The sequence below is a fragment of the Drosophila simulans genome, chromosome 2L, assembly GCF_016746395.2.
Source record: "Drosophila simulans strain w501 chromosome 2L, Prin_Dsim_3.1, whole genome shotgun sequence".
In the NCBI taxonomy this organism is placed as follows: domain Eukaryota; kingdom Metazoa; phylum Arthropoda; class Insecta; order Diptera; family Drosophilidae; genus Drosophila; species Drosophila simulans.
This window is the reverse complement of record NC_052520.2, coordinates 12962508-12981116: the sequence shown is the minus strand read 5'-3', so window position 1 is coordinate 12981116 and position 18609 is coordinate 12962508. Positions and strand designations below refer to the sequence as shown.

General features: G+C 41.6%; 3 protein-coding genes across 3 annotated transcripts; 1 reads left to right on the top strand and 2 right to left on the bottom strand.

Annotated features, from left to right (window-relative positions):
- Positions 1–1415: 1415 nt before the first annotated feature.
- LOC6732148 (choline O-acetyltransferase) lies at positions 1416–5610 on the bottom strand. The gene is made up of 4 exons (XM_002079244.4): positions 5443–5610; positions 2917–5382; positions 2395–2843; positions 1416–2337 (listed from the first exon to the last, which is right to left on the bottom strand). The coding sequence occupies exons 1-4, from the start codon at positions 5479–5481 to the stop codon at positions 1497–1499; spliced, it is 3795 nt and encodes a 1264-aa protein (XP_002079280.1). The 5' UTR covers positions 5482–5610; the 3' UTR covers positions 1416–1496.
- A 9670-nt stretch (positions 5611–15280) lies between these two features.
- On the bottom strand, positions 15281–16714 carry LOC27207293. The gene is made up of 4 exons (XM_039296814.2): positions 16210–16714; positions 16065–16155; positions 15917–16009; positions 15281–15846 (listed from the first exon to the last, which is right to left on the bottom strand). Exons 1-4 carry the CDS (start codon positions 16357–16359, stop codon positions 15635–15637), a joined length of 546 nt encoding a protein of 181 aa, XP_039152748.1. The 5' UTR covers positions 16360–16714; the 3' UTR covers positions 15281–15634.
- A 48-nt stretch (positions 16715–16762) lies between these two features.
- On the top strand, positions 16763–17102 carry LOC120285290. Its single transcript, XM_039296819.2, has one exon. It carries the CDS (start codon positions 16889–16891, stop codon positions 17060–17062), a length of 174 nt encoding a protein of 57 aa, XP_039152753.1. The 5' UTR covers positions 16763–16888; the 3' UTR covers positions 17063–17102.
- The last annotated feature ends 1507 nt before the right edge of the window (positions 17103–18609 follow it).

Genomic DNA, 18609 nt, shown 5'->3' with positions numbered 1-18609 from the left:
CAGCTCCACTGAGTGTTGGCACTCAAGTGGCAATTAGTGTTGACATTCATTAGCTGTGATTAAAATGAGATCAGATTGTGGCCGGCGATGACGAGCAGCACGTGAGAGGAGGGCTGACCGCCGGACCACGCCCACCGCCGAACTGCGCCGAAAGGCGTGTGATTCACACGCTGAGTTTGGCAAAGTCAACTAAATTCGGTTTATCAGGTATATCAGCTACTCGTATTTGGAAAATATTTAATTGCTTAAATGGAGTTTTAACTTCGAACTTCTAAGGCTTTTCATTACTGTTATTTTGAGGTAAAAATGATATTAAAAATTCAATCATTATACTATAGTATTATTAGTATTGAAAATAGATTCCCATATGTACAGCATTTTCAAGTACACTTTATAATTTGTTTTAAGCGATTTGAGTTTAAGTGAAGTGAATTGAAGTGAGACGAAATGGAGTGATCCAATTAGAATGCCTGAAATTTGGCTAATGACAGCAATGCAGTGCTAGGGATTCGCATGAAAATAAGTCGCAATTCGCTGGAATGATCATTCTTAGAGATATATATAGCGATGTACCTCACAGATGCAGATACAGCTGCACTGCTTTGAGCATGTGTATTCTTCGACTCTCTCTTTCAGGCTTTTCGTGGACTCTATTGCAATCTGCATGTATCTGCATCTGCATATCACATTCACAATGGAAAGCAGAAGTGAAATACCAAAGAATCGAATAGAAGAGAGCAATGCAATGCTCAGATGCGACGGTATAATAGATACACATACTCAGATACTTCTGCAGATACGCGGCAAACACAGCAGTGCATTTAGATTGCCTGAGAGAGGTGGGGGTTGAAGAGATGGCGGCTTCTTGTACCAATTACTTAATTTAGCAATAAAATTGCAACCGTCAAAGAGCGGAGAACCGAGAGCAAACTCAAAAGAATTGCATCTGCAAATGTTGCATAAGAACTGGCAGATATGAGATGATAATGGCAGACTTTTTGCCCCCTGGAGAAGAAGGCGCCGCATTCATGATGGAAGTGGGTCAGTGGTGCATTGGGATCCACATTTAACTATTAAGTACTTGACTACTTTACACTAATGAAATATTTACAATATAGCTAAGTCTACTGTTCAATTACACCCAAAAACTGAATCACCCAAGCTTACTTACTCTTTCCCGAACTGTTTTTGTTTAATTAAGAAGCCCCGTGGGCGATGTCGAATGATCTGAGTTGGCTGCACACTCTTTTCTCCTCTGACTCAGGCTAATATTCTCGAAGAGAATTTCACGCGTCTCCAGTTTTTTCTTTTTTGTCAAAGGTGAGCATGGTTTTGGGGTGAGTAATATGCGTTCGTTATTTCAACGACCCTGAACCCAAACTCAGCTAAAGTGGTTTGTTTAATGCAACTGAAAATATGACACGAGTGTATATTTGCCTTGTTTTAAAACGTTACACATGAGGGTATCCAAACAGAAATCTATAGGGTATTCCCTTCTAGACCAGCACTTTTTCGCATTTACATGGATGCTCGCCCGCATGATCACCTCCTGTGAGCAGGATTAGTTTTCTCATTTCGTTTAGGGACTTCTTGATGGCTTCGGCAAATCGTATGGTGTTGATTTCTTTGCAACTTTTCCAAGCGGAGATGGCAAAGGTGATCTTACGTTCCTTTGGATTGTAGCAGACACCATATCCGTCGGATAGAAGAGGTCCGTATGCCATGAATCCTTCGTTGGAGGTGGCCACCTGGGAGGTGAAGAGCTGGAAGGTCACCGATCGGACGTAACCCTTGGACCGAAAGAATTCCGGTATTGGCATTCCCTTTTCCAGTGCCATCTCCTGCAGGCCAAACAAATGCCGATCGATACCCTGGCCATTAATGGCCTCTTTGATCAACTTTTCGTGGGCATCCACGGCCTTTTGAAGCGCTGCCAGCTTCTCGCTCATTGACGCCTTCTCCGATTGCATGGCCAGGAGGAAGGTCTTGGATTCATTGGACGTGGATCTTATGGTCTCGGTGCGACCCTCAGTGAAAATCCTTAAGTGAGCGGACTCGTACTGTGCGGGTATTTTTCCGTGCATGGTGTAGTAGGCCAGACTCAGGGCCATCTGGATGTAGCTATCCGGATTCAGACCCTGCGCCTTGATGAAGCACTTGCCGTAGCACTCGAAATTGATCACATTCATCTGCAGCTGGCTGACGATCCGCTGAATATTTCGCCTTGCCTGACACAACCACAAATTGATGCACTCATTGATAGGTTGAAATTTTAACAGCGTGGATGTGACCTTTTTGTCCGCCTCACAGCCATCGCAGCCATAGTTTGCCTCAGTGCTAAAATACAAGATTCATTTAGCATTAAATTAAAATAGGTTTTATAGATGTACTTACACTTTCAGCTGCACAAAATCCATCAGCATGGCAAGTGGCTGGCAATCCGCGGGCGAATGTTCGTAGCAAAATCCGGCCAAACCATTTGGATTGACTATCAGCTGAATGGTTTTGTCCATCCAACGATTGGCGCTATTCTGACGCACTCCACCACCGTGCAGGAGCTGATGGGCCTGGACAATCCGCTCCTCGCCCTTCGGCGTGGGTACACAGTTGTCCAGACAGACCACGAACAGGGACTGCTCAATGGTCTCCACGGTATCTGCATTTCCGTGATGACGACATAGTACTGTATATGCCTCTGCCCAGTTGCTTCTATTGTCGTGAGTCAAAAGACCAAAGTGTTTGCCCACTTTAATGGGACAGTCAAGTATATCCTGCAACGCATCTCTCAGTGTATGAGCATGCAACAAAGTTCCACCTTGAGAGTAAATTGGCAACTTAAAGTACTGCAAAGGAGACAACGAAATAATTATAGAATATTCAATCTTACTTTCTAATGATAACTTTCTTAGTACTCACATTATTATTATATACAACCACAATATAATCGGCATCATTATACTGTTCGATGGTATCGCAGAATCGACCTGGCTTACGAACCGTGCCAAAGATTTTACCAAACTGGCTGTTGTCCAGACAGTTTTTACCCATCTTAACCACTGGAATTTTGTGTTGGTCGACTAGCTGTTTGAATTCGCACATACCGTAGATAGCTTTAGCGGTGAAGTTAAGAAAATCATTGGTATCTTTGAACTCTTGAATGGGAAAGGAGAGACCCGGACTGGAAAAGACGGTCAGCGGAGCCTGATAGGTCAAATATGCGGAACGTGTCCATCTGGGAGTTAGCCAGTTGTCCGTACACTCGGCTTCTTCCTCGAGAAGCTCCTGGAGTTTCGCACCCTCGTTGTCCACAAACTTCTTGGCCACCTTCTGTTCCACTTTGAGTTCCTCCTCAGTAAGAAATGGTTCAATACTGCTTATATAACTGGCGATGCTTTGCTTTAACGGAAGAGCTGGAAACTTTTTTAGTTCGGGTTTCTTATTCGGATCATTATTGGCATCGGCTAGGTGACGAATTTCCGATTTTTTGCATGTCTTTGGAACTTTTTGCGGTTTTTCAGCACATTGGGTTTTTACTTCGCAATTCGATCTTTTGGAATATTGGGGCTTTGAAAGTGGCTTAGATTTGATTTCCTTATTAGAAGGTGAAGGCGAAGGCTGTGGAGCTGGAGGTGCCTTGGTTTCCTTATTTGGTGGCAATGGTGCTTTAGCTGTTGAGATGCTTGGATCTTTGGGGGCAGGAAGAGCAGACATACTGATTTCCTTGACCGGTGGCGAAGTTTGGGTGGAAGCCTTCGACTTTGGAGAGCTGTGAGATTCTACAGACGTTGTTGCATCTGATTGTTTAAAATCTTTTTGCGAAACACTTTTCAATGAGCTTGAAGTTCTTTCTGAATCCGCGGCATTCGATCTATTCTTCTTAGATTGACAGATATCCGATGTTGAATGGCAATCGTTGACTACCTTTTTACCGCAAGCACTTTCTTCTTTTTTGGATGATCCCCTTGGCCCATCCCGGCAAGGATTTCTTCCAATGGGAAATGCCATCATAAGCGGCATGGAAAACCGGGAAGTTGACACCGGTGGTAGCCCTTCGTCTTTTGGTTGCTTAATAGCCTTAGAAGCTGACTTCTGACTCATTGGTTTAGCTGGAGTCTCTTTTGGCTTGACAACACCCTGCCTCATTGACTTTTTCTTTCGAGGTTCGGCTTTTGGTGCAATGCCTTCTGGAGGTTTAGGTGAACCACTTGGAACAGTAGCTGCTTTCTCACTCACAGATGCACTTCGGCAAGATTCCTTTTTCTTTTCTAGCCTACATTCACTTTTAGCCGCAACTTTCAGCTTATCGTCTTTCTTGGCTTTTTGTTGTGGCTTGGAATCCGTTGCCGCACATTTAGATACTTTTTTATCATTCTTACCATCAACGCAAGGGTTCCTACCCAATGGAAAAGCCGAATTCGACGGCATATTAAAACCAACCTTTGGATTTTCATGTGATTTATCTGTTTGGGTTTTATTTGGAGGTGGGCTCGCGATCTTTGGCTTTGCGGAAGCATTTTCCTTTTTCTGTGCACGTGGTGCAGTAGAATCAACTGTTTTAGGTGGATCTTTTGACTTAGATTTTGAAGGGGACCCTTTTTTAACTGGCGGTTTGTGATCATCTTTCGATGATGAGCACGGCTTGGGTTTGGGTGGCGGACATTTCGATTTTTTATCTTTTTTGCCGTCAAAACAGGGATTTCTACCCATCGGAAATGCTGATTTTTGCGGCATGGAAAATCTTTCTTTAAGAGATGTAGAACTTGGTGACTCGTCGGGTTTTTTTGGAGCAACAGATGGTAGAGATTGGCTAACCGATGGTTTGGATGCGGATGTTGAGGGCTCCTTTTTTAAAACACTTGATAATTGAGTTGCACTGTTTTCATGTAGTAGTGATGTGGCCTTTCCCATAACTGATTCTGTAGATTGACTATGGCCATCTTCAATGCAATTTTTACAGTTCACAATCATTATCTCTGGACTGTTTTCATAACAGTTCTTACAGTTGAAGATTTCCGGGGTTTTTAAGATAACTATTTCCGGTTCAAATTGACCTTTTGATGGCTGCTTTGGGCTTTCCCCTTTTATATGAAGTGGATTTGTCGTCGATGCCTGGCTGCTGGAACGAGAAGATGTCTGACCCACGGATTCAAATTTTAATGGCTCTTTCGGCTTGCCAGAGCTTTCACCGTAGTTTTTTGCTGACGCTAGTACCCGGCAAATTATATCCAAAGTTGGCGTTTCCGGTGATTTTCCTTTGCTTGATAAAAATCGGAAGGAAAATGCTAATCGGTGGGCTCTGACGACTTTCTTTGCTACATCGTAGAGCTGCTGTGGCGGTAGATATGACTTGCTCTTGTGATGCCATCGTATCCGGTGCTTACACTAACAATGATAACATTTAGATGAAATGTTTCAAAATATCTGGAGATCCGAGGAACTTACGAGGTTCGCGAAGCATTTGGTGCCTAGAAGGACCCTCATGTCGCTTTTCAAACAAGGGCTAATTTAGTGGGCGTGGTCCAAAAGGTATTGTATTTAGGAGGGGTGCTTATTTTAGGGTAAACATTGCTTAAAATTTAGACATATTTCTGAAAGCTATACATATACATGCATAGATACATACTTAATTAAATTTCACTTCATGCATGTCCCCAAAATTCGGTATGATAGTTTTTCTCTGCAAGTTTATCGTCTACTTCTCAAAATCAATTTAGGTTTCCTTTAAAGTGTTTTTCCATCACCCTCGAAATTGGAGCAGAGCAAACCAACTTTGGCGTCGCTTCATTAACCCAAAGAACTGGGTGCTGTTGCACATCCATCGATGCATTGGCTCCACTCCAAGTTCCGCGAATCGGGAGCGCTGGACAGAGAACACAGGGAACACTGGAGGGGCATCTGGGTAGGAGGTGAAATATTAACAAAATCAACACCTCGGAGGCCTCGGGTTGATTGCTTTGCCAAGTGAAGTAGCCATATTATGATTATTGCGAACTCGCCTCTCAACTCTCCACATGTGACGCAAACGAAGCTGAGCCCCCGGTGCTTTGCAAAGAAAATATAAAAAAAAAATAAATGCAATAATTGCATATTGACCCATTTTCTTAACAATGCAAGTGCGAAGGGCGGCGCTCCCAGGGGGGCGGGGCGGTGCAGGGTAATGGGCCAGGGAGTGTTTGCAGGTTACGCATGCGTGAGCGTTGCCTTCATTTAATTAGGCGGCGACACCTGCGCGGAGACGGAACCGAAGTTCCAGCCGCAGTCTCAGTTCCAGTCGCATTCGCAGTCGGAGTCGCAGTTGCCGTCTCAATTGCAGACGTCGCCATCAATCAGCAAATCAGCGAACGAGGCAAACAAGGTGGCAAGTGAGGCGTGAAAACGGCGAACAAAACTGCAGAAAAACATAAAAAAGAAGCCAGGCAGAGGTGTTTTTTCAGTTAAAGCCATTATATACCCTGTAAGTGCAATGTATGATGTATTATGAAAATTGCATTTAATGAAGATATAAACTTGATTTAATATATTTATGTATGAGATTAAAAGTGTGGCTTGCACAGGTGCACATTAAAATGCATTTTGAAAAATCAGTCCAATAAAATTAAAACATAAAATTATTCATAAAATACCAATGAAAATACTTCGATTAAAATAACAATATATTAAGAAAGTGCTTCATAATTAAGTTATAAAGAATTTTAACCGCATAATAAAGAGAAATGATAGGGTATCAAAACATTGAGATGCTGAAATGAAATGAAAACGAAAACGCAGCAAAGAGTGCTGCACAAATGAAATCGAGATGGGGCTGAGGAGGATCGGCTGGCGGGTCGGGTGGATGAGGGTCGAGGAGTCGGTGTTAAGGGGGCGGTATTGGGGCCGAGGGGCGTGGTGTTTAAGCTCATTTGACAATGAAGTGCTTTGAGCCTGACGACTGCGTTTGGGCGCGTTTTTATTATTTGCCTGCCCCACTTTGCGTACAGCGGCGATAATTGACGCCACGGTGGCTGCAACTGCAGCACCGCCGCATCAGCACCACCGACAGCAACAACAAAGCCGACGAAAGCAGCGCTGCCACCAACGGATGGCCCACAATTTGGACTGCACTTTATTAAAGTGCCCATTGGAATGGAGCCACCCAATGCCCAATACAAAATACCAAGCACCCAATACCCAATCCCCCAATTCAGAGCTCAAAGTGCGTCGCGTGTTTGCGTGAGTGTTTTTCACTTGAGGCCATCATCATCGGCATCGTCGAAGCATTTTGCCTGAATTGCATTTGTCAGGTGTTATGCAATAGAGTTTGCTTGCCGCCGCTTCAATTGGCAACCCAGCGCTGAAATGATGCTGCTGCAATTTGGGCGAAGGGCAGTGATTAGGGGTTCAACTCGCAGGCAAGTGCTGGAAAAATCACGGAAGAGCTCTGCCGTGCTTAAGAATTGTGGGTTTAATTTATATTTAATTTGATTTAATTTAGAAAATTCCTGTACGAGTTAAGTGAACCAAACGAGCAATTTGTTTCTTAAAAAAAGACGGAATGTTTTAATAAAATGAACAAAGTGCCCATACTATCCTAGTTGCCTATATATATCACTTGCTAAGTCCCTAAGCGTATCAAAATTTTTGCCAGCAAGAGAATTTCAATCTGGAAATAAGCTATTCCTTCTCCGTTTGCCTCTGATCCCGCCGGCATCATTATTCAATCCAAGGCTTTGTGCAAATACCGCTCCACAATGGCAAAAGGAAAATGTTGATGTTGCATGGCAGTTTTTGTTGGTTTATTGTTGGCTTTTCTCTCGGCACTGGGTAAATGCGAATTTCCTGTGCATTGTTTTGAACTGTTGGCCAAATGATCTGCCCCCCGGTCGCTCTATGTACTCACAATCCACCTGATGACCTCAGCAGTTCCAGAGTTGCAATTAGTAGAAAAGTAATTTTCGTTTGGTTTCTTTATTGTTGTTTTGCGGTTGCTTTTTTTTCCACTGCAAAAGCGACTCTTAAATCTCTGCTCAGCGATGCTGAAACAAAAAGCATTCTAACACCCTTTGTTCGACTGGTTAGTTGAAAACACAACTAACCGAAACTTGGTTGGATGCATGATTAATGTCCGCATTGAGTCATGTCCGAGGAGCGTGGAACCAATTGAACTGGGCGCCGTAAACCGAAATTAAAAAGTGACCGGGGCTTCGCTCAGGTTTCGTTGATAACGCCGCACTCATCGAGAAATGGACAGCGAAATGGTGGCACGTGTAAACCTGAGACGTGGATTAGAGGGCCGCCCGTAAGTTCTCAGCTCGACGAGTTAATTTTTATCGCCCTGTGAAACACACAGAACAAGCCAAACAACCCACGTAACCCGACGAGACCTGAATCGCAGCACCATCGTAAATCCACTGCAGTTCTGCTACCCAAAGGGGAAAGTGCCCTTCCTCGGCTCCGAAAGAAACTCGGCACTTGGCACGTACTTGGTATTTTGGATTTTGGGTTGGGTGCCGTCCTCCTCCATGGTTCCTCTTATGGTTATCTGACAAATATTTGGCACAAGAGTCGCCATATCTTTTGCCAGAGATTCCGATTCGTAGTCAGATACCCGATAAGTGAGAATTGCTAAACAAAAGACAGATAAGCAGCAGACCAAATTCAATTTGCCCTCCATCGATAAGAAATCGAGGGAATGAGAAACGGAGCTAAGACCAATAATTTCCCTGTCATTATGCGACTTAAGAGCTAGAAAAGGGCATCAAATCAGAACTGGCATAGCCATCATCTGTTCAAGAAGACACAAACGTGGAGTGACATCGCATAGTAAACAAATTTAATCAGTCTGCCGAGTGGAAATCTTCCGCTGTCGCTGGAATCCGATTCTTGGGCAGCATTAATTTTGTGTGTCGACTTATCATGGTTTTCGTGGGCCTTTTGGCTTTTGGTTTACTTAAAGACTAGTATTTCGAGCGATGAGCGCTAGTTTTTTCAATTCAATTCTGTCCCTCTTGGCTTATCTCTCCTTTGCCCAGCTTCTTGTGAACCATTTCCAACGAAATTGAGACAATCTGACTCGGCCACGCTGCGTATACTTAATCACGGCCCGAGTGTCGGAGGTCAATTGTGGCGCACAAGAAGTGTGTGTTTGTGTAATTATTTGTAGCTCCTCAAATTACTAAACCATTTGAAGTCTTATCAATGCCGTTGTGCAAGCAATTCCATTTTCATTCATCGATTCCCCGATTCCATTGACCCAATTCTAGATGATACCCAATTGACGATTCTAGTCTTATGCGATAATTAACTTTTACTTTCTGCCGTTTCGAAGAGCGTTTTTTTGCCTTTTTTTTATTATTTCGCTTGCTTTTGGCTGTGCGGCAAACAAGTCCATTAAACATTCATACAATTTATGCAAATCAAATGAAGCTGAAATTAATTCTAAACAAATTCAAGCGAACAGCGCAGAATGTTTACGTTCGCTTCGTGCGGCACTTGACTAATTAACATATTTATGCGATTTATGCGAAGCGCCTCTTCATTTCAATATCGAAGTCAAGACGAGCTGCCTCCTCGCCCTCGCCGGCTAGATTTTCCTTCCATGTAATGTGCTAATTGGAACTCACCTGTCCAGTTGCACCTGTATATCTGTTGGTCGGCGCTGGGCTCTTCAAGGACTGTTTGTAAATGAAATTTGTAGTGCTCGCTTCCGCTTTGGGGCTCTTTTTTCCATCGTTATTGTAATTCTTGGGTGGGTTTTATAAGCGTATTTGAAAACCAGTTGGCAACCTGTTGGCCAGAGTTCTTAGTATCTATAAATTACATTTTACACTCGACTCGATGACGACGATAATGATGATTGGATGGCGGAAAAAGCCGCCTCTAATTCCATTCCAAGGCCAATTTACTTAGCAATTCGAGGAATTTTCATTACATGTCAAGCTTTTGAAGTTCAGATTTTTCCAAAGGCATTTTAAGCTTTGCTCCTGCGAAAGAAATAAATTTCATTATTGGAGGTTTCCGCGCCGCCATCGTTGTTGCTATTATTGTTATTATTAACGACACAAAAGAAAACTCTTCGTCATCGTCTGTCAAAGTGGAAGTTCAACCAGTATATATGTATATATACATTTTTCGCCCTCCATTATAATTCCAGCATATATGCTGTTGCTGGGATTCAGGACATGAGTCCTGTTTGCATTGCAAATTATATGGCAGACTTCGATGAGAAGCCGGCCAGAGAAAAAAAACCACATGCTGCCAGCTCAAAGTAAAGGCAAATTGATTTAAGTTGCGGAAAATGAGTGGAAAAGTTAAAAGGCTCGGCGAAATACATGCATTCGAAAAGTCGGACGCAGATTGCTCTAATCAATTTACATTTGTAGAATTACAATACAATGTATTCTGAACAAATCAGATGTTATTGGAATGTTTGAAAAATGCTAAAAATAAATCTTCTTAAAAGCCTTTTTATTTATTTAGATGATTGTTTATTTGTTAGCTTACCTAGTAAACAAAAGTTTGTCCTTCTACAACATAGTTAAATTCTATAAAAATGAGAGACAAGCAGTTGGTAAATTAAAGCCCAGCAATTTTCAGGTACGAAGGCTCTGATATGGATTTCAATACCCAGCCGGAATCATTTAATGCCCTTACCCACTTAAGAGTGGGGACAACCACCGCACTTGAGCACTACATCCATACGTTGAATGCACATGGCAGCTGCCGGGCCGAAAAGCATCTGGGGAAATGTCGCGACGGGAAAATAATAAAAAAAAAAAATAAAATGCCGGGAAATAAGGAATATATTGAGAAGAGAAATATATCCCAAAGAACAATACGCAAATTAATCACCACCCCCACATGCGAGTCTCATTGCGATCTGACATTCGTTAGCCGTTTTCTCCACAAAAATGCGACAGTCCAAAGTATTTTGCATTAACATAAATTTTATTGCGTATACGCAACGTTGCAGTGGCATCGAGCTGTTACGATTTCTTTTGGGGGATTCGGAAACGCCGGTGAGAACGTGCCACTGCCGCAAACGATTTTAATATTTATTATTTGGCCAGCGATGGCAATGTCCGTTGGTGGACACTTTTCTGCTGAAAACTGTGGCGGGGGTTGGGCTAAATGGGGGGGAAATTGGAAAATGGAGGGAGGTGGCAGCTGTCGGGAGTCGCTTTCAGTTGGCTACTCACGGCGCCTGGCACAATGACAAATTACGAGTTGAAAGTTGAGTGAACTTTGGCGCGACAGTGTCCACTGTTCGCCTCTTAATTTGGCTATTTGTAGAGCAAAAAATATATATTTGGCATTTAGAAAACGATTGTTATTCATCTAAAACATATATCATTGAAAATATATATTTTTAGAAATATCTTTAAGAGTTTGTTGTTTTTAAGAAGATTGTAGAGACATAACAAATGTTAAGTTCAATGTTGATTTTTCACAAAAAAGAGTGTATTTCAGCGTCGGCTTTAACTACATCCTCTTTGGCCATAATGTATCTAGTTCTGCGGCAAGAGTATCCATCGCATTTGCTCCTCCTGCAGACAGCTGTCAGTGGTTCAATCTTGGAACCCGACGGTCGAGGCCTTTGAAATTGATGAGGCTTTTGTTGCCGCCTTTGGCAAATGAGGCGCAGATAAGCGTCAACTTTGACGCCCTCTTGAGCATATTTTTTCAGTCGGTCTGATGTTTTCTTAGTTTCCGATTCGGTTTCGTTTTCCCTTTGAGAACTCGGCGTTTTTTGGATATCATCGAAACTGTTGCTTCCTCTTTGACACAAGCAAATGGGCAAAATGGGAAAAAGTTTTAGGCGCTCTTTGGGTTTTTGTGTCTCTGGCTCGCCTCATTTGAACCCGACGAACCTAGTTCCCTTCCATTGACTTTTATTTCTTCTTTTACATATATTTTCGAAGCATTTTTTTCGAGGTGTTTTTTTTTTCATTTTGTCGCATTTTTTGTTGTTTGTGCGTGACATATTTGTGTGAGCATTTGACTCTTCGCTTTTCCCCATTTGGGGGCAACCATTTGTTTGCCTGAACGCTTGACTCAGATTTGTTGTCTGGCACTCTATTTTCCCCTTTTGGGGTATGGAAACTTACCCATCAAGGATGGTAGATGCCACTTAAGGCTTATCATTCTGAGGGATCGATGAGGTAGGCTAAAAAATTGAACCTTTTGACGGCTATGCAAATGACGAACAAGATTTAAGGGTGTTGCTTATATTGTAATAAATTGATGGAGTCCATGGAGTCATCACAATAAGTAATAGAAGCTTGAAATGTATGTATAGAATGTGTTCTAGTTAAGAATATAAAAATTTTAAAATTAATTATAATAATTTTCATCAACAAGAAAACCAATAACTATTATTGAAAATGATACAGAGTACTGATACATATGTCTACTTCAAATTTGCAATAGAGCATATAAAGTTTAGTTATAGTTATAGATTTTTTCCCGACTTTTACAGTCTATAGGCTCCTCGAGACAGAGACGGCAGCATGTGGGAAAGGGAGGGTGATAGACGGGATGGAGGAACGAAATCATCACTCATCACTGCTTGCACTGATTCCGCAGCTTCCCCCAATGAATAGCAACTTGCAAACTGCATTTGAATTGCAAACCCAGGTCCCCCTCCCCCCATTCGCCGCCCCCTGCTGTCGGGCGGCAACTACCCACATTAGTTTAGCATATGTTTTACATAACTGAGAGTAGGAACCGGAGGCTGGGACCACGACTGTTCCCCAAAGCTGAACTGAATCCTCGGCTTATGCTCCACTTCTGGCTGTCTGAACTTTCGGTTTTTCTTTTTCTACTCTATTTTCTCTATTAACTATTGTTTCAATCTGCTATAAAAAACCAATTGAACACAACAAAAGATAATACTATTAAGTTTACTAGAACCTTGGTCACTAATTAGTAGGTATGTAATTTATTTCAGTGTACCGTCGCACTTCCTGCTTGTCCTATCACCAATCTTTCGGATCGGAATTCTAGTTTCATTTCTGCGCCGTCGGTATCAAAGATTGAACGTTTCGGGTGTCCACGATGTGTACGCAGCTCAACAACAAAATTTATTGAAATGGCAAAAGGAAGACCTTGATCTTTAGATTATCACATCAATATAAATGTTGATTCTTTTTCTTTATTTTATTTCATATACTTTGTCGACGTCGTTTTGCCGTTGCTCTTTTTGTTTTAGTTTTGGCGGCGTCTTCAGCATCAAGCTCTTGTCTTCAAGCTCTTGTTGTTCTTGTTCTTGGACGTGAAAGAAGCGAAAACGAAACCGCAATCGAAATCGAAATGAAACGGAAACTGGTGGAACCAGTCGAGCAGCGGTTGAAAAGACGACTTAAAGCCAAACCCACTGAGGTGGCCAAGCCAAAAGAACTTCTTCGGCTAATTAAGAGTTTTTTTTTGGGTTTTTTTTTTGGCTAGCGCCAGCTAACTCGTATTCACAGATCTCGAAATCCAAGTTCTCGGGCCATTAATTTAAATGCAACTCTATTAGGAGCGTCATCTCATTCTGCATGAAGTCACAGTCATCATCTGGATTCGAAACGTATTCCGCAAATGACGCTTACGTGATTACATAAAGACCCATGAAAAGTGATTTGAACTTGAAATCGCTAAATGCGTCATGCAATCGAAACAAAAACCGGCGCTTGTTAGCAAAACAAAAAAAAAAAAAAGAAAAAACGAGACTAGAGAAAATCACTGAAATCTGTGGAAATAAAAACGTACTAGCCATAAAATTGTTACAATGACAACGGACAGGCAAATGGCTAAAACAACGGCAGCAACAGCGCAGTTTGCCAGTAGATCAAATTGAATAACTGCTTTAGCTTTAGCTTTAAGCCACAACAACAGCAACAACGCCAGTTGGCTATATAACAAGAAGATCAACAAAACCAGGCAATGCTGGAAAGAGCGCATCAATTAGGCTTTTAGCCATGTATATATGTATGTATATAGCTATCTCTATATACTGCATACTGTGACGCAAACTGTGACATTCGTGTTCTTATGGCCATGTTGCTGCTGTCACTGCAATTGTTGTTGCTGTTGCTGTTACTTTTGCTGCTACTGTTGCTGCTCGCTGTTAAACGAAAATTGCTGTTGTCGTAACAGATGTTGCTGCTGTTGTTTTTGCTGATATTCTACTGTTGCTGTGGCTTTTTGTGTTGCAACTAAGCTGTTGCTGCTGCAGATGCTGCTGCTGTGGTTTCTGGGGTTTGATTTTCATAAGGCTTGTTCTTATTGGCTTACCACTATTATGATCGTAGTTGATCCCTGAATAATCAGTAACTCATTGTCTTATATGATTATATTCGTTATTTGTTACTCGTAACTAACATCAACACCTAACTTCAATTTTTCTGGCTTTACTTATCTTAAAAAGCATGTCTTAAATATCTTTAAACACATCCAACGTGGTCTGATTACCACGCACAATGTACAAATATTTTGTTCGACTTTCACTTGAAAATTCACGTTAATTATTCACAAGGACCAAGCAAATTAACCAAAAAGCCCCGCAGCAATTCAATTTCGCAAACAAACGAAATGTCACAGTGGGTTAACTCAGTCGAGGAAGCCGTTTAAAGTCCAAACGAATTAGTAGCAAAATATGGGCATTCAGACAGATGCAAATGCAAATGGAAATTCGAGAATTGGATTGTCCCCGGGCGCTTTTTGGCCTGGGGTATACATAGCTGTTGTAGCCGGAAGCGAGATTCTCGTGTCCTGTGGATCCGAAATTCGCATGACAATGACAATTATCCCTGGCTAGTGACTATTATCCATGCCCCCATCGTCATGCCTGTGGGGACACGCCCACACAATGAGGGATAATTGTGAGTTACGCATACGCCAAGTGGGCCCCAGTATGGGTTTGATTTTATTGCCCACAGCCAGGACCCTAAAGCCAATTTGAGACTGGCCCGAGCAATTTGGCAAGAGGAAGCCAAACAGCCGTGCCGGGAAAAAAATGTGAGAATGAAAATGGGCAGAGACACACAAATTTCGGAGGCCCATAGAAATTTCCAAGTTTCCCTTTTTTTTTGGAAGAGGAATCCCCTTCGGTAAATTGAATTGAAGCGTCGCCAGAATGGGCAAGGCATCAATTCGATACCAGGAGGCTGTCTGCTATCCATATGTGACTGTGTACACAGTGGAAAATAAAGTGGTAAATCTATAATATATATTTGTTATTACAAAAGAACTTTTTAAATATTTATGTAGTTAGAAATTAATTTTAAATGCATGTTGCTGATATATTTAAAGAATGAGGTTTTTCAAGTACATCTACATGTTTGCTAAATAGTTTCATTTTAATGGAATTCAAATCAGTGGAATAGGATGTCTAAATTTCTTTGTGTGTCAATATATGCACATGTATATATTTATATAAATTTCTGTGTGAGTTTTGGGAGCAAGGACACTGAAATCAGCACAATTGGGTTCCTTGAAGGACCCGGGCCCAATCAGTCAAGTGCGACTGTCGTTGGTAATTGATTTTGGTTGGGCCAGCCCAGGCTAATTAAGTTATACGATTTCCTCTCCACGGCTGCAGCTCCTCCCTTGATTATGTTGTAATAATTAGCGATAGTTATGCAATTAATTCATGCTGTCATCAACGGCCACATCGTCAATGATCCCAAACCCGGTTGACGGGCGCATTGAATCGACCCGGTCGGATTTTCAAGTGGTATTTCAATTCGTACCACTCAAAGCAGAATGCTTTCGCCTTGAGGAAATCCAATTTACTTATTGGAAATGAAAGTGAATCTAGAAAGATTAAGGCTCTGTTTAAATTCTCGACCGCAGGGGTTCGAGTGCGTGTTAAAACGCGGATTTTAACTGAAAATTATGGAGTGGTATAGAATAATTGTATAGTTTTAAAAAATACTATTTGATGTGAATTACTTACGATCGTTCAGCATGGTCATGTCGTTGTATTTGCATTCGTAGGTGATAGTCACTTGCTTGTAGTCCGTATACACGATGTTGGTATCGAAATAGGCTTACCAAATTGAAATATATCAAATACAATACAAAATGTGACATCCAAAACTTACTACTTTCCTTAACATTATACGATGAACAACGACGTTTATAGACGGGTATATTCACTGGTGTTGTTGCATATGCGAACCAAACACCCAATAACTAATGTAAATCAAATAAATCAGTTTATAAGGCGCTTGCTAACTAACTTCTTACCTTTTTTTTATTTACATTTTTTAGGATTGTAACATTTAGGCATTTCTTTACCTCAAGTGCGGTTACCAAACCCGTTCTTTTTTGTCCTTCAGAAAAATGCGGAAGAATAAGCAGTACAGTTGCCACACATATTAAATAGGTCAAGTGCATTAGCGAAATGTTTTTAAAATAGCTTTAAAATGAATAAACGTCTATTTGGCTTATCAATAGGGGTTGGCTAATGAATTCGATGCGGATTTTAAAGCGTCTACCTGGCTTTCCATTGTAGCCAAATCTCACGTGTGGCATTCGACCAATGTTATTTTTTTTTGGTTGTATTTACTGCATTTATTTGACTTTTGTTGAGCATTTCCATGGGCGGGGGAATTGCACAACGAATGACGCCTCAACGATATGATTGTTTTCGCTTCTTTTCGCAGGTGTGTACATATTCCATCACGGAAACGTGCAGCGGAATCGGAAACGGGGCACGGACACTCGCAATTACACTCCGGCGTTGTCTGGCGATATATATTAACTTGGTCCGTGCAATTTCTGTTCCAGCAACTTGCATTTGCATATGCATTTGCATCGCCAGCTGCTGATGCGCTTATGTCATCGCCATTTGGTTCAACGATTCGACAAGCCTTGTTCGATGTGCCTTGGTGCCCAGTTGTAAGTCACCATTTGAGTCGCCAGAATGATTCCATCGCTGCGTTTTTCCGTCACCTGGCTTGTGGTGCTGATGGTCCTTCTGTTGGAATTGGTTGAGGTGTGGTCCATCTGCTGCTCCTGCCCAGCCAAACGATGCTCCATTCCCCAGTGGCCGTGCTGCGGCAGAAACTCCAAGTGGTATAGTTTCATATATAGTTAAGGAATGCAGTTAATAAAGTGCAAGTGGAGGTATTTTGTAACGACAAGTGTAATATCATATGTGGCCAAATGAGTTGCTATCAGAACTTTTGGATGTTGAAGGTGCCCATGTAACTTAATTACTTTTACTTTTTAAGTACAAACCTAAAACATTCAAGTGCATATAAGATTAACATTAGCTAACAATATAAAATGTTAACGCTGCTAAAATGTAGATACTTATCCAATCTATTTGTATCTTATAAATTTTCAAGGCTGCAAATTGTTTTGCTTCACTTCTAAGGCCATTAAGCAGCATAATTTATTTATTTTCAATTAAATCAGATTCGCCGCCTCCTTTTGCCTCCGCCTATGGAGGGGCTTTTATTTTTGGTCAGTTTTGCGCAACAATTATGTGAACCCACGAACTTTTAGCCCCGGTTTTTCCACCCCCGCCCACAATTTTCCCAACTTGACTGCTCGACAACGTCAAATGATTTATTCAATTTGTGCTATGAAGCGTAAACTTTTTGTTTGCTCGTTGGCTGCGGAAGTTCACTGTGTGAATCAATCGCGGGAGTTGTGCACCCACTTTTCTCCCGCTATTTAAATAGTTTTTCAACATGACAATATGGGTGGATATATGAATATATACCCTGGTCCAGGAGGTCAAACGGGATTTGAATATTTAACTTGATGTTGTGCATTGCAGTGGTTAATACGGTTTGAAAGGATGGCTATTTTTCCCTTGTCCCCTAGCATTTTTTCATGATTACAAGTATCGTGTTGTTCTGCCAGATAAAATGTTCAATATTACTGGAGGTTGCAGCTTAATTTGTTTATTACTTGTTTTTTCGGTTTTTCACTCCTCTGGTAACTTTTATTTTACGACAGTTGGGCGAAAAAAGTTTTCTTTTTACAGCGATAATTAAGTTAATTACTTTTGCCGAACTTGGCCGGCTGTTTATGGTATGCCAGCCTGCAGACTCATAATTAATAAGCATTTAGTTGGACACACCTCGAGCAGCTCCTCAATGATGTTGTCAAAAAGCGTGAGCTGTTAAAAATTATATTTCATATTTGATTTTTATGATGCATTTCGCACGCCCCCCAATTGAAGGGCGAACGTGCCTGCCACTCGATGATTTCACCTCGCCAGCCGCCTTCCAGCAAAGAGCATCGCGAAGAGAACTGCGGCTGCTGCAGAAGAGAAAACTTTCGGCGAAGGGCGAAAAGTGAAACCATAATTGGTGGGGCGTCTGGAATTACTTGAGTTATGGATGGGGCCTCTTATTGGGATCGAGCGTGCTAATTTGATGACGAGATAAGTCCGGCAGATGATGGCGATACGGATTACAAATTATGAAGATTATATTACGAGAGGAGGTACAAAAGAAAAGCTAAAGTCTAAATACGTTAAAAACTGTACAGAAAAAGGGCTTACTTTACAGTGAAAAATGTAGTAACATAATTGAATATTATTTATGTGTTGTTTTATTTCCTTCCTTGTTTTTAAACAGATTTAGCTGAATTTGGCATTATTATTTAAGCCTATTGGCTGAAAAAATA

Bases quoted from the DNA above. Each gene is read 5' to 3' on its own strand.
- LOC6732148 (XM_002079244.4), bottom strand. From the start codon at position 5,481: ATGAGGGTCCTTCTAGGCACCAAATGCTTCGCGAACCTC. The intron at 5,383-5,442 runs GTAAGTTCCTCG...TATCATTGTTAG, and splicing joins CCAAATGCTTCGCGAACCTC to TGTAAGCACCGGATACGATG. The intron at 2,338-2,394 runs GTAAGTACATCT...CTTGTATTTTAG, and splicing joins GATTTTGTGCAGCTGAAAGT to CACTGAGGCAAACTATGGCT.
- LOC27207293 (XM_039296814.2), bottom strand. From the start codon at position 16,359: ATGCACTTGACCTATTTAATATGTGTGGCAACTGTACTGCTTATTCTT. The intron at 16,156-16,209 runs GTAAGAAGTTAG...GATTTACATTAG, and splicing joins AAAATGTAAATAAAAAAAAG to TTATTGGGTGTTTGGTTCGC. The intron at 15,847-15,916 runs GTAAGTAATTCA...CATAATTTTCAG, and splicing joins CATGACCATGCTGAACGATC to TTAAAATCCGCGTTTTAACA.
- LOC120285290 (XM_039296819.2), top strand. From the start codon at position 16,889: ATGATTCCATCGCTGCGTTTTTCCGTCACCTGGCTTGTGGTGCTGATG.